Source organism: Girardinichthys multiradiatus, chromosome 22 (assembly GCF_021462225.1).
Source record: "Girardinichthys multiradiatus isolate DD_20200921_A chromosome 22, DD_fGirMul_XY1, whole genome shotgun sequence".
NCBI lineage: Eukaryota > Metazoa > Chordata > Actinopteri > Cyprinodontiformes > Goodeidae > Girardinichthys > Girardinichthys multiradiatus.
Window position 1 is genome coordinate 6759087 of NC_061814.1, and position 14454 is coordinate 6773540.

General features: G+C 43.1%; 2 protein-coding genes across 7 annotated transcripts in view; one reads left to right on the plus strand and one right to left on the minus strand.

Annotated features, from left to right (window-relative positions):
* The first annotated feature begins 459 nt into the window (after positions 1 to 459).
* On the plus strand, positions 460 to 3167 carry chchd1 (coiled-coil-helix-coiled-coil-helix domain containing 1). Its single transcript, XM_047351334.1, has 3 exons — positions 460 to 845; positions 967 to 1085; positions 2944 to 3167. Exons 1-3 carry the CDS (start codon positions 707 to 709, stop codon positions 3052 to 3054), a joined length of 369 nt encoding a protein of 122 aa, XP_047207290.1. The 5' UTR covers positions 460 to 706; the 3' UTR covers positions 3055 to 3167.
* Positions 3168 to 5006: 1839 nt separating this feature from the next.
* The window catches only part of vps8 (VPS8 subunit of CORVET complex), a 66181-nt gene continuing 56733 nt past the window's right edge, over positions 5007 to 14454 (minus strand). For 5 of the 6 annotated variants that reach the window (XM_047351330.1, XM_047351329.1, XM_047351328.1 and 2 more), the window contains 4 exons: positions 12203 to 12362; positions 10693 to 10746; positions 7150 to 7230; positions 5007 to 5676 (listed from right to left, as the gene is read on the minus strand). In XM_047351330.1, the coding sequence (XP_047207286.1) occupies positions 5551 to 5676; positions 7150 to 7230; positions 10693 to 10746; positions 12203 to 12362 (421 nt within the window). In that variant the 3' untranslated portion in view covers positions 5007 to 5550. The remainder of the gene's footprint in view (positions 5677 to 7149; positions 7231 to 10692; positions 10747 to 12202; positions 12363 to 14454) is intronic. The other variant, XM_047351331.1, reaches the window with a different exon arrangement.

Here is a 14454-nt window from a genome sequence, read left to right on the forward strand (position 1 = left end):
TATGAGTTAAAATCATTCCCATATGCAATAAATACACTATGTAATTTATATTGCTAATGAAAAGAGAGAGATTTTTTTTTTTTGCCATCTGTCATGATTTACATTAATATTTGTTATGGATTCATTGGAAATAGTCCAAGAACAAAATTATGGTCATGCTGAGTAATAATAAACCTATTTTGGGGGAGATGTAGGGAATGGTATCAGCAGATACAGATAATAAATGTTAAATATTTTTAAACACCAACACCACGTTAGATAATTGCCAAACGATTGGCTGTCAAACCAATAATCTATCTGTCTGCCATTTCTTGTTATAATAATTAGCTCTGCTGTTTCAGTTTGTAAAAGAGGGGCGTCAGGATTTGAGAGCTCCGTGATAATACTGGTTAGATGTGTTCCAGTGCTTAGGAAATAAAAATACAATTTTACTCCGTTTGATCAACGGTTTCATGTGGCCCTGTAGAGGGCGCGCGTACACCGCAAGCCAGATGTAGACCTTCTCCAGAAGAAGATGAAGAAGCTACCGTTACGACGCTGAGGTTCGGTTTACGGATTATACCATCTAACCCGGAGTTGGTTGGTGCAGGTGTGCTCAGAAGAATAAAGAAATCGGAACCTTTTAATTGTTTTCATCGCTGAGCTTTATACTTTAGTTAAGAGCGGCTGCACCTCTCCGGTCCGACCGGTTTGGTCTCTGAGAAAAATGGCGGCACAGGGAGGCGTACTGTTCATGGAGAAGGTCAGCAGGCTGCTCAGCAGACAGAACGGAAAACCAGTCCTGAAACCCAACAGACCGCTGGTTCTGAAGGACTCTGTAGCCAATAGGAAACCCAAGAAAGGAGGTAAGAAGTGAGCTGTGGACGGCTGTTCCTGTGAACCCCCTCCGCTGCAGCTGTAACATGTATTTACCTTCCTTAATTTTGAGTCTGTTCAGGAGTAAATGTGCACCTTCTCTGTCTCCAGAGGCCTCCTGCATCACAGAAATGTCCCTCTTGATGGCTTGTTGGAAACAGAACAACTTTGTGGACGGTCTGTGCTCTAATGAGATTCACAGCTTCTACACGTGTGTTCAGAAAACACAGGTGAGTCTACTGTGTAATATGTAGAAAAGTATTTTCTTCAACTTTTGGTCTGAGATTAACCTGTTTGATGTTTGACCCATCAGAACTCTCTCTGGCCAGTTGATCTTTAGGTTTGGGGAAAACAATCAAAACTTTGCAGGTTTCTAGGCCACCTTGCTTACAAACACACTTTTTTCCAGCTCTACCCAAAACGTTTTTCTTGGACTGACATCAGGACTTTGTGATGGCCACTCCAAAACATTGACCTTGCTGGCCTTAAGCCACTTTGTAACTAATTTGGTGGTATGCTGAGGGACATTATCCATTTGGAAGACTTATTTGTGTCCAACCTTTAACTTGCTGAAAGATGTCTTAAGATGATGCTTCAGTGTTTCCACCTAATGTTCGTTCATCAAGATGCCATCTGTGAAGTGCACCAGTCCCTTCTTCAATCAAACAACCCCACACTATGATACGGCCACCCCCGTACTGCACAGTTGGGAGGGGGTCCTCCTGTTTTCTGATGTAATGATGGTCATAGTGAAACCTTAATATTAGTTTCATGTGACCATGAGACAGGACATGTCAAAAGTTACGTTCTGTGTCTGTTTTTATGCTGCACTTCTCTCTGCCTGACCCGTCAGCCCATGTTGATAAAGGACTGGTTTCACTGTAGATCATGATACTATAGCTTACCAGCTTTTCTTTTTCAATAAAACCTTGTTGTTGAGATGGAAATAATTTAATGTTAGTTTTTTCCCTGTAGCTGAATAGACAACTCATTATCAATGTTTGCAAGCAGAAAGACTTCAACATGTATTTATTTACTTCAAGTCATGACATTATCACAACATTCAACAGTGTAATATTATAAATTAAATATTGCACGTTTTCAGAATATCCTGCTGCACTCATAGCAGGACATTCCCATGGTTCTTACTCTTGCATATCATTGTTTTTTAAAGATGAATGAGGAACCTTCAGGTGTTTGGAAATTGGATGAATTATTTATGGTTTTGTCGTCTTTTATCCTGTAATTCAGTATTGAATCTTAATATTTTATACGGTCTAAATGGATTTTCTGCTGCTGATGTTGCCACGTTTGCACTGTTTGATCACATCAGCAAGCCTTTTCTGAATGAATCTAGATTTTTTTGTTTCTTTGTTGTGATCTAGTTCTGTGATAACTTCTAATAAGAAACAAATGTTCTGCTGTTCAACACTTTGGTTTAGGGAAATTCCAGCGGCTCATCGACGTTATTTTAGTACACTGAAATTATGCTTGACCTTTTTAGGATTATTTGGTACTACCTTATTAGTAAAGACTTGTATAGTGGTTTTACTTTACAACTCAGTTTCTCACTAACAGCTTTTTCATTTCTGCTTCATCTTTGTTGAATTAATGACATCATGTTTCTGCTACACCTAAAGTTAGGTACAAATATGTCCCGGGGCTGGTCCAAAACAGATGATCTTCACTAGGTCCTGACTCCTAAAAATATAAAAAATGACCATCAGTGTAGAGCAGCACCATTCTCAGGTGGAGGAACTATTGTATCGATGTCTGAGTCAAAGTAGGTAAAGTTTTTAGCTTTCAGCTACATTATGGCAGAATCAGATTTGACAATTGTAAATGAATATCATTGCAGCTATATTGTGTTCACACCTCAAACAGTTCTCACAGCATACAGGCTGAAAGTAACTTCTGATATGGTGGCTAACTGCAGAAAAAGGCAACAGATTTAGCCTTAAAATAACAAAAGGTCTTCTGTTTTCCTCGGCTGTTGATCTTATCCCATTCTGTGCTTTTAAATGTTGAGTAAATCTGAAAAGAAAAGTAGAAAGGACTTGACTAACATGTGATCTTTCTGTTTTACAGGCAACTATGAAGAATATGTCTAAACAGGACGTCATCACAGGAGGACGTCTGTCACCAAAACAAGCTACAACTCTGCTGAGGAGGTTTCCTAACCTGCAATCTGAGATCTAACAAATCTCAACATGCCATTGTAATACATTTGTTTTCCCTATGATGGTGTACAGACTAGCCAGCTACTGTATGATGATCTATTTATACATTTGTTAAATAAATTGTTAAACTTGTGTTACTCCTTCAGTTTGTAACGCCGCCATCGAACCGGTCCGTCTGGAATAAAAAACTAACCTTCTGCTTGAGTCTAAATGGGTTGGTCTCAGTGGCCTTCCAGGGACCTTGTTGCCTGGAGCGTATTTAAGCTCTAAACTCAAATAAGCTCTTTTTATTTGTTTCTCATGGTTTCAACAGATGAGGTGGTACGGTTTAGGAAGCAGGAAAACATACATCCCTGAATGGATGAAATGCATATTTCTGTGATGGAACCCATCTCAGTAACAGCAACAGAAAGTGTGAAGTGTCAACATACATATAAGACCATTAAAGACTCTGACTGGTAGAATGTCTTCCATCCAGGGAACTAGAAGAATTTTTCTTAAATTCTGATGTTGAACACAAGGATCATGATGATAAACCAAGTTTAGTATTGGCCAAAAGAATGGAAGCAAGATCCAGTCTGTCCAATAAAAGGTCCTGGTTTCACTTAGTGATAATTATAGAAAGGCATTTACCGGCAAGCATTTTTACATGTCAGTATTTTTGGTTTTTCTTGGGAAAGCTGTTCTCACATTGTTCCGTTTTGCCTTGTGTCAAGTGGTTCCCAAAGTGGGGGGAGCAGAGCCATGGTGGTGGGGAAGTTGGAGGGGGTGGTTATGTATGTTGTGTATGAATGAGCCATTTTGCACAGAGGCATTTTTTGAAAAATAGATGGCAATGCTGAATATTGTTACAGTTAAAAGACAATTACACCTGAAATAATTACACTGTAAAGGTGGTTTGTTGTTTTATTTAACAAAAACCTTATAAGTGAAAAGGAGGTCCAACAGAAAACATTTGGGAACCACTGGACCGGGCCATTTTAACACATGAATAGTCTTTGATCCAAACCGTCTCATTTTATCTCTGGCTGAATGTTCAGGCTGGTTCTCCTGCTGAAAGGTGATCCTCCACCCCAGTCTCAAGTCTTCTGCAGCCTCCAATAGGTTTCGGTCCAGGGTTGTCCTGGATATAGATCCATCCATGGTTTCCTCAAATCTGACCAGCTTCTCTAAACCCTGGTGAAGGAAAGCATGCCCACAGGATAATACTGCCACCACCCTATTTCCCCATGTTAATGTGTTCAGGGGGCTGTATATTAGTAGTTCTCCTCCACACATGGCATTTTATATGTAGGCTAAAAAGTTACATTTTGGGTTCGTCCAACCAGAGCGCCTTCCTTCACATGCCCGCTGTGTCTGACTCATGATTTATTACAAACTGAAAACAGGACTAATTATGGCCTGTCAGTTTAGGTGGACATCCATGTCCTGGTAGGTCTGCAGTTGCTCCATCCTCTACATGTTAGACGATGGATTAAACTGAGCTCTGGGAGATGTTCAAAGTCTGCTGTGTTCCTTGGTCTTCATGCTGCTGGTTGTTTTCTAAAGAACCTCTGAGGCCAAAAACAGAACCGCTGCAGTTAGACTGATTCAGTTCTGAACCAACCGGACTCTGTTTACTGATGAGGTGACTTTTGATGGTCACTGGTTGAACTGGATTTTTTTTTAGGGACATCAGACTAAAGGGGGTGAATACATATGCATGCATTGATTTTGAAAACAATGCCTCATTTTCCTTCCACTTTACAATTGTGCAGTATATTTTGGTCTGTTGCATGAAATCCAAATAAAACAGACGTTTATGGCTGTAATGTGACAACATTTGGAAAAGTTTAAGGCATATTAATTATCTGTCTCAACTCTGTACTTTCTCTGGTCTACACAGTAAATTGTCTCTGGTTAAACACTCAGCGAATGGATTAGTCACATAAAACATCTGATTCTTGCAATAAATAACTGACAGACAGGAAATGAACTTCAGCACACTGTTTTATTAAAAACATAAAGAGATTTATGTTTTTGCTGTAGGTACCAAGCACAATTAAACACCACCAGTCATTAAAAAGGACCAGGCAAACAAAACACAATGCCTCCCAGGAAACACTATGAAGGTGGCAACTATGAGGGGCTGCTTGTGAAATGAAGATATCGTCTGACAGCTGCACCACTTTCTGATGAGTTTGCTAATCCCTAAAGACCCTGTTGGTTAACACATGAGGTATTGGTTCACTTTCTTTTTTTAGATCAGTTAGTTCAAACAGGAGCTTCTCATCTTGGCCTGCTGCTGCTGCCACCTGACTGGATGGAGGGAGGCTGAAACTTTCTTTACATGTCAATAAATCCAATGTGCTGCTCCACTGACATTTCCCCTAATTATGAAAGTTTGGCTGCATGAACAACTTAACAGGAACAGATGGAAGAAAGTCACAGTAGTGTTAGCAGAAAAAAAAACTGAGCATGTGTAAATTCTGTTGAAAACAATTGAAGGAAAGCCTTTTCCTCAACCCATGAGGTGCTAATCTTCAAACAGAGGAGGAGGAGCGAGTTTAAGGGGGAAATGTTCTGTCCCTGGTTGGGCTGGAATTAGGAAGCTTGTTTTCTCGCTGCCTTGGCCGTGGGAAACCTCAGAAAGGATGGAGAGCTGGAGGACAGAGAGAATAAACCTGGTCAATGAAAACTTCCCAGACTTAAAAATATAGCAGAATTATCCAGATGCGGTCATTTAACAGGAATAAAATAAGGGAATATTTCAGATAAAGACAGCTTGAGATAATAACTATGGTTGGAAAAAGGTGCCAGTCTGCTGTTTGCACCGGCTGACCAGAGGATGAACCATGCAATCTCACTGGAAGGATGGAGTGTGACCTTAGGAGAAGGAGGAGTGATTTGGAATGATGGTCTACTGTAGAGACGTTCACAGGCCTGTTTATCAGAAGACATGTTGGACTGAGGGCAACAGAGGAAACCTCACCTGGGATGAACTCGCTTTCAGAATTATTCCGAGCAGGAGAAGGAAGATGATGGGAAAAAGTTTCGGATTTTTATTAATGACTGATTTTAGGACAACATGCACACTGGAGAATTCAGCTGATTGTCAGAGTAAAAGCAAGCTTGGAAGATGTGTTACAGCCTTTCATCTGATCTCCAGACAGCCATCAAGGTGACTGGTGACACTTATCTGGACTATGTTACAGAAGAAGAAATGATCAGTTTCTTTTGACAGTGGTAGTGGTGGGGTTGTTATTTTTCATGTTTGATCTGAACAGGGCTTTATTCTTTAAATGGTCTCTGATGAGTAATTTGCAGTGCCTGGTTTCTGTCATCATTTATAAAAATTCTGCAGTTTATGTTTGTCAGTGTAGTCTGGTGTACTTTCTACTCTTTTTGTAGTAGGGACCATTGCTGGAGAAGGCAGCTCTGGGCACCTACACAAGGAGTCAGAACTCTGAGGGTGCACATCATTATTATCAGGCCTGAGCATCAGAGGTAAGACGAAGGCTTGTTCAAATTCTAAACTTTTTTTTTTTTTTCATGCCAAATGAATCAGGCTTTTTTGGGGGGTTAAACATGTGCGTATGAGATTTTACACACATGCCAGGCCTGGTGAAAAATTAAATATTAATTTTAAGGGCTACACTAACAGCTCCACAGCGCCCCCTTCAAATGTTCCTCTACATTCCCTTAGTTCATTATACACGTTTGAAATTTGGTTCACAGATGTATCTCCCTGAAACCTAGGAAAGCTCTTCTGCAGCTGGGTCCTGCAACAAACAAGAAGTCAACTTTTGGGTAAAAGTCACCCTTGTTTCCATTTCCACCCAAACTCTCTCAGCATACTTTTAAGGCCTGACGGAATCAAAGCAACAACAGCTGGAGTGTCCTTCAATGTATGTGGGCGTGGCCAAGAATCAAACTTTTACTTCTCGGAAAGAAAAGCCAAAAAAGCTAATTTTTCCATGTGAGATTTAAGTGGCTTTTAAAACCAGATGTCATGACAAACAGCAGGTTTGGTATATTGTATGAGCCAATGTTGCACTAGATATAAAAGTGTCTGGAAAAAAGAAGCATTAATAAAGGAGTTTTAGGTGAGATAGTGACAGATTTAGTTTTGTACCCTCGATGGTCCCCTGTATAAACCTCGTAAGTGATCCCAGGACAGTTCCTGCTGCAGATCCATTGTTGCCACAGCAAACACCTGGAACACAGCAAATAATCACAGATTGGGTTGATATTACCATACTGTGGTTTCACAAAGTGACACTGATCCTGTATAATCATGTCATAAAGCTGGGCCTCAGAGGCAGATGCTGGCTGTGAGATGAAATCCTGGTGTTGACAATCAGATGGAAGTGGACACCATGTTTTAGTTGATAGACAGAACAGATTAAAGAACATAAGTAAAGGCATCAAAAAGGGCTAACATTGTTGTAAAGCCATGTTGTTTCATTAAAGAGAGTGGTGCAAAAACTCCCAGATTTCTAACACTACTAGAACTCCCAAACTCGTCAATTTGACGGCGAGCATTCTGGATGCGAGGCGGTGATGACGTAATCACATTACATTGGTCAGAATGCTAAAGGTTTTCTTGCATGCTATAAAATTATGGTTTTGACAAGAATTAATAATAGTATTTGATCAAAACCTCGTACCCGTCGTCTTCCGCTTTATCCGGGACCGGGTCGCGGGGGCAGCAGACTCAACAGAGACGCCCAGACGTCCCTCTCTCCAGACACCTCCTCCAGTTCCTCCAGGGGGAGCCCAAGGCGTTCCCAGGCCAGCCGAGAGACATAGTCCCTCCAGCGTGTCCTGGGCCGTCACCTGGGCCTCCTCCCAGTGGGACGTGCCTGGAACACCTCCCAAGGAAGGCGTCCAGGAGGCATCCGGTATAGATGCCCGAGCCACCTCAACTGGCTCCTCTCGATGTGGAGGAGCAGCGGCTCTACTCCGAGCCCCTCCCGGATGGCCGAGCTCCTCACCCTATCTCTAAGGGAGTGCCCGGCCACCCTACGGAGGAAGCTCATTTCAGCCGCTTGTATCCGGGATCTCGTTCTTTCTGTCATGACCCAAAGTTCATGGCCATAAGTGAGGGTAGGAACGTAGACCAACCAGTAAATTGAGAGCTTTGCTTTTCGGCTCAGCTCTCTCTTCACCACAACGGACCAGCACAGCGCCCCCATTACGGTGGCAGCCGCACCGATCCGTCTGTCGATCTCCCGCTCCATTCTTCCCTCACTCCTGAACAAGACCCCGAGATACTTAAACTCCTCCACTTGAGGCAGGAACTCCCCTCCAACCTGAAGAGGACAAGCCACCCTTTTCCGGTCGAGTACCATGGCCTCGGACTTGGAGGAGCTGATCCTCATCCCAGCCGCTTCACACTCGGCTGCGAACCGCCACAGCGCATGCTGTAGGTCTTGGCTAGAGGGGGCCAGCAGGACCACGTCATCTGCAAAAAGAAGAGACGAAATCCACTGGTCCCCAAACCCGACCCCCTCCGGCCCTGGCTGCGTCTAGAAATCCTGTCCATAAAAGTTATGAACAGGACCGGTGACAAAGGGCAGCCCTGCCGGAGTCCAACATGCACTGGGAACAGGTCCGACTTAGTGCCGGCAATGCGGACCAAACTCCTGCTCCGCTCGTACAGGGACCGGATTGCCCCTAGTAAAGGGCCCCCGATTCCATACTCCTGGAGCACCCCCCACAGGGCATCACGAGGGACACAGTCGAATGCCTTCTCCAGGTCCACAAAACACAGGTGAACCGGTTGGGCAAACTCCCATGAACCCTCGAGCACCCTGTAGAGGGTGTAGAGCTGGTCCAGTGTTCCACAGCCGGGACAAAAACCACACTGCTCCTCCTGAAGCCGAGGTTCGACTATCGGTCGGACTCTCCTCTCCAATACCCTGGCGTAGGCCTTACCAGGGAGGCTGAGGAGTGTGATCCCCCTGTAGTTGGAACCTTCTTATGAAGGGGGACCACCACCCCAGTCTGCCAGTCCAGAGGCACTGTCCCCGACCGCCACGCAATGTTGAAGAGACGTGTCAACCATGACAGCCCTACAACATCCAGAGACTTGAGGTACTCAGGGCGGATCTCATCCACCCCCGAAGCCTTGCCACCGCGGAGCTTTTTAACCACCTCGGTGACTTCAGCCTGGGTGATGAAAGAGTCCAACCCCGAGTCCCCAGCCTCTGTTTCCACCACGGAATGCGTGATGGAAACCTATTAAATTTTATTATTTATAAATAGTACTGAAAAATAATACAGAGTAGCAGGTACATTTAAAAAAAAAGCTTTACTAATCTGACCAAAAGCTGGACAGCTCCATGTTACGCCCCCCTTGCACTTCACGGACATAAACTAGTGCTAAAAATGCCTTCAGCTCATCCACACTCATGTCCGAGGAAGAATCATTTCCTAAAACTCTGCGGGCCTCAGCCACAGCGCAGCCCTGAACGTGGATGAACATTTCGGTGTTCTCCAAGCAGAGGAACGCGGTCTGGGCATCTTGGATCTGGCGCTCTGTCAATACGTTCTGGCTCTGACGCCTCCCTCTACTTTCTTCCTCCCCTACCACTTTCCACACAGCGTCATCCTTTCCCATCTCCTCCTCCTTCCCAGGTCTGCGCTCGTCTTGCGATGAAAACGCTGTAAAGCGCAGAATAGATTGTTGTTACTGGGCTACTATATCTATGACCTAACTTATTGTTTATTTATTTTTCCATTGTCACTGCCTTGATTTGTAGTTTCTCTCCTGCCAGTGAGCTGGTTTGCTGGGTTTATAGCTGGACACTGGGGACCAGTCTTGTCTCCCTATCTCTGAACCTGCGCTGACTGTGCTATAGTTTACAGATTATTAGTTTACTAATCTATAAACTATAGCCTAAAATGCTAAAATCGTTACATAGGCTAGTCTTTTACTACCTTGAAATAATGCGCCACAACCTCCTGCTAATGGGACGACTCGTGTTTTTTTAGCCGGGGGAGGCTCACTCTCTGACCCGCTGTCACTGGAACTGAATACTGACCAAGAGCCGTCAGAATCCCTCTCGACCCCAGAATCACAATCATGTAATTTTTGAAGCATTTCCAATGCCTCTTGAGCAGAAAATATCCTTCTGGAAGCCATTTGTAGGACACCAACAATCTCCTTCTCACTGTTCTAGAGTGGCGGTTGCTAGGCAACGATCGCATAGGAAAAAAATATCAATGTCAATAATAGGACCGTCAAAATAGCGGCTGTGGTAGTTAGAGGTAGAAATACTTACATCTTTTATTTACTTTGTTATTTTTTTAAAAATAGCGACAGAAATACTCAAGACACAGGTTTAGAAAAAGTCAGGATGCCAGCAAGATAAGAGTTTTAATAAACCAGAGTTATGACATGTCAAATTTTCAAAACCGTCAAATTGACGGCCCTGGGAGTTCTAGTGTTAAGAACAGTTATAAAAACTAAGTACACCTTTGCTGCTCCCATAGGAGCAGGATTATATTCAGATACATAAAACCCAAGCATTTAACAAGAGTGTACTTTCTTTTTTTATTCTCTCTCTGGTTAGAACACAGGAGATCCAAGACTCTTTCTTAACAAGTAAAACTGTGAATTACTACAGTGCTTAGAGACATGACAGAAAGGCAGGATATAGTCAGTCCTCACCTTCTTCCTGTGAGTCTCTGCTCCTTTCTCATGATGTCCTGATGAAAAACAGGTCTGAAGTACAGAGAAGAAGTAGGTGATTCATCAAACCCAAACATGGATGCACACTGAATTAAATTAGTGTCTATAAAAACCTAACTCCATCAGTCAAAGCTGCTCAAAGTCAGCTCTGGCTTCTAGAAATCTGACGGTGACATGAAATTAAACGATAATAAGCAAGAACATATATTTTCTCCAGTCTTTTGTGTTCATTTGACGAGTTTTATTTATCTGTTTTGTTATTGAATTATTTGTGGCTTTTCAGGAAATGTTGCTTACACTGATTATGTATAGTATGTAGAGTATGTTCTGGTTCATTTTGTACTTGGAGTTACTCTTATAAGGCAGGAGTAGTTTATATTAGATCTATTTTCAGACAAGTATTTGCACAATCATGTATCTAGAGCAACTGATCTGCATTCATTAATCAGTAGACGAGACACATGTAGGTCAGCAGGCAGATCCAACATGTATTTACCTCACCTGCTGAAGCTGACATGGTCCAGTTATTAATAAATAACTAGAATCAACTGGAGTCGAGTTGAGCACTGACATCTAAGCATGCATTTTTGGTACCAAAGACCAGGACTTTTCTCTTTTCTGCTGTAAGCTGGAGGAAATTCTGCCCCATCCACTCATTGACATTAGGGACAGTGGTCATCTGGTGACACAGAAATATAAAACTGTGATCAGCCTGAAATGGAAAAGGGCTTTTTTAATACTCCACAATCTGAGCTAGAGGAAGCGTGTAGATATTGAATAAAAGTGGCACCAGAATGGAATCTTGTTGACGTTTTGTTCAGATTTAACACCGTAGTTCTGGTCAGTCCAGTAAGATCTGAACCAGTTTTAGCACAACACCAGAAAGTCCCACACACTTTTCTAGTCCATTAATGAATATGTCAAAGGGAGCTCTGACAACAAGCTTTCTGACTCATCGCTGCCAAGAAAAATGACTTCTATACCTTTATAGCTGCAGTCTCTGTGCCATGGTGTGGTGCAGAGGCAGAGGTTAGGTTCTGAGCAGTTTTTATCAGAGCTGTAAGTGGTCAACAAGTGCGTACTTGTTGATTTTGAGCAGTTTCATGTTAGTGAAACTCCATCTGTAAGGGAAACTGACTACTTGTTAGCATCACTTCTATGCAGGAATTTCTGTTTCCCCAATTTCGCTTCAATAGGACTTCTGTCGACCGCAGGAAAGATACCGACTACTCAAAACTACCTCACAGAACCTCATTCAAAAACTCCAAAGTCTCATTTGTAGAGACAGGAGACCCAATCCAGTATAGCAATATTAACCCCAGAAACAAGCCCAAATGAACAAATTAATTTACCCACACACAGAGTGTCCACAGACAGGGCAGATAAGTCTGCAGGTGTCCTCTTTTTAGATTAGTTCATGGCCTTTGGGTCAGTGGGTTTAAGTATAAGGGACATTTTACGAACTTGCACTCCTAATTAACACACAAACCTGAGCAAGAGATGCGCTGCGGCTTCTGTTTGGCTCAGCGGAAGCCCTTCCTCTATGGCTAGAAGAACACTTGTAGCACCTCCAAGGCTGCAGCTCCGAGGTCTGGCCCCACCCACAGTCTTTCTGTTGCAGGCACTGCAAGTGGTATAGGTGGCCACAGCTGGAAAACGTGCAAAGATCAGAGGAAACTTGTGAAGTATTGTCCAGAGAGATAAGAAAAAGAAAAACATTTCTCAGTGCTGCCCAGTACAAGTAAAGGAAAAAGTCCCAATGTTTCAGGACTGAGAAACATGTAAGGTGTTACTACATTCAGAGTTAATACTGGGGTAATGTTAGAAAGGTAATATGGAGTTTAACATTTTCAGTTAAAAAGTTTAAACTGGTCAAAGGTTAATAAAAAAGTAGCACAGCAACAATGATAGGACAGGGCTGTAGAACCCCACTGGGCTGCTAACAGCAGTTCCTTTAAGAGAGAACATGGTATACAGTTATGGTCAGCAGACTGAATTCGTTAGATGTTTTCTAAAATCAACAAAGGGTAAAAGAACACGTACAGGCTTGAATATACATCAATCCATCCATGCATTGTCTTCCGCTTATCCAAGATCAGGTCGCGGGGGGCAACACCCATCTACCTGGTGACACCTTCCAGCTTATTCTGGGGAATCCAAAGGCGTTCCCAGGCCAGACAGGATATTTAATCCCTGCAGTGAGTTCTGGGTCTTCCTTCGGGGTCTCCTCCCAATGGGATGTACCTGAGAAACCTCTAAAGGGAGGCACCCTGATCAGATGCTTGAACCACCTCAACTGACTGTTTCAGTTTGTAGAAGAAACAGCTCTACTATGAGCTTCTCCGGGGATGATGGAGCTCCTCACCCTATCTCTAAGGCTGAGTACAGCCTCCCTATTGAGGAAGCTCATTTCAGCCACTTGTTTCCAGGATCTTGTTCTATTGTTCATGATCCATATGTCATGGCCATAGGTGAGGGTTGGAACGCTGACGAACTGGTAAATCAAGAGCTTTTGCTTTATGGCTCAGCTCTGTTCACCACAACAGACCAGAGTAGCGACCGCATTACTCTACATGAAGCCCCAATCCATCGGTCCATTTCCCGCTCCATCCTACCATCACTCAGAAAAAGACAACAAGATACTTTTCCACTTGAGCTATAGACTGACCGACAACCCACAGGGGGCAGTCAACCTTTTTCCGTTGAGGACCACAACATCAGATTGACTCTCATCCTGACCGCTTTACACTCAGCTGCAAACCACTCTAGGTCTTGCTGAAGGTCATGCCCTGAAGAAAGCAAAGATGAAACCTTAAGGTTCACAAACCAGACACCCTCCTCTCCACAACTATGCCTTGAGATCCTGTCCATGAACACCACAGACATGATCGGTGACTAGGGCCAGCCCTGGCAGAGCCCAGTGTGCACTGGGAACTGGCCCGACTTTGTGCCAAGAATGCAGACACAGCTCTTGCTCTGGGTATACAAGGATCAGATAGCACTTCACAAGCACATGTAGATCAGAGAAGCATACTCCCATGACCCCCTCAGCAATTCATCAAGGGTAAAGATCTGGGCCCATAATTGACTAAGATTCTGAAAGTCCTCTCAGAGAGCTTCTATCAGCCTAGGAAATCCTGGCAAGGACTCTCAGCTAAAGAAAGATTCAGGTAGTTGCTGAGAGCGACTCTGAGCAAGGAGGTGACAAACCTTTTATCTTAGTGAGGAGGTGTGGTTGACCCTGTTGCTAAGTGTAATGGTTCTTTTAAGAGCTGTGATTGTTTGTTGCAAAAGACAAACAAATTTAACAAAAAACAAATGTGCTGCTAATAATTACCGAAGCTGACAACAACTTCAGTGATCTACAAATACAAAGAAATCAAAGCACATTCATCCACAGATAAGGTAAATGGTAAAAAAAAATGGAATGGTACAGGGAATAGGTATGAAGCAAAAAAGCACAGATATCTAAGAAACCAGCTGAAATCTAAGAACATTCCTGCTGCCTTGCCTGTTCAAATCAATATCAGCTGGTTGAATATTAACAGATTTCTACTGTTGCAAATACTAACATTAAATTATATTAATTTAGTAAACAGGGACCTTCCCTGCTGCATGTCTAAACTTCTGAATGTTCCAGTGAGTGGCCATAATCTGGAAGTGGAAAGAACATCCTTTCACCATAAACCAGCCACAGCCAGGTGCCACAGCCAGGTGCCCCTCCAGAGGAGGCAAAAGAGA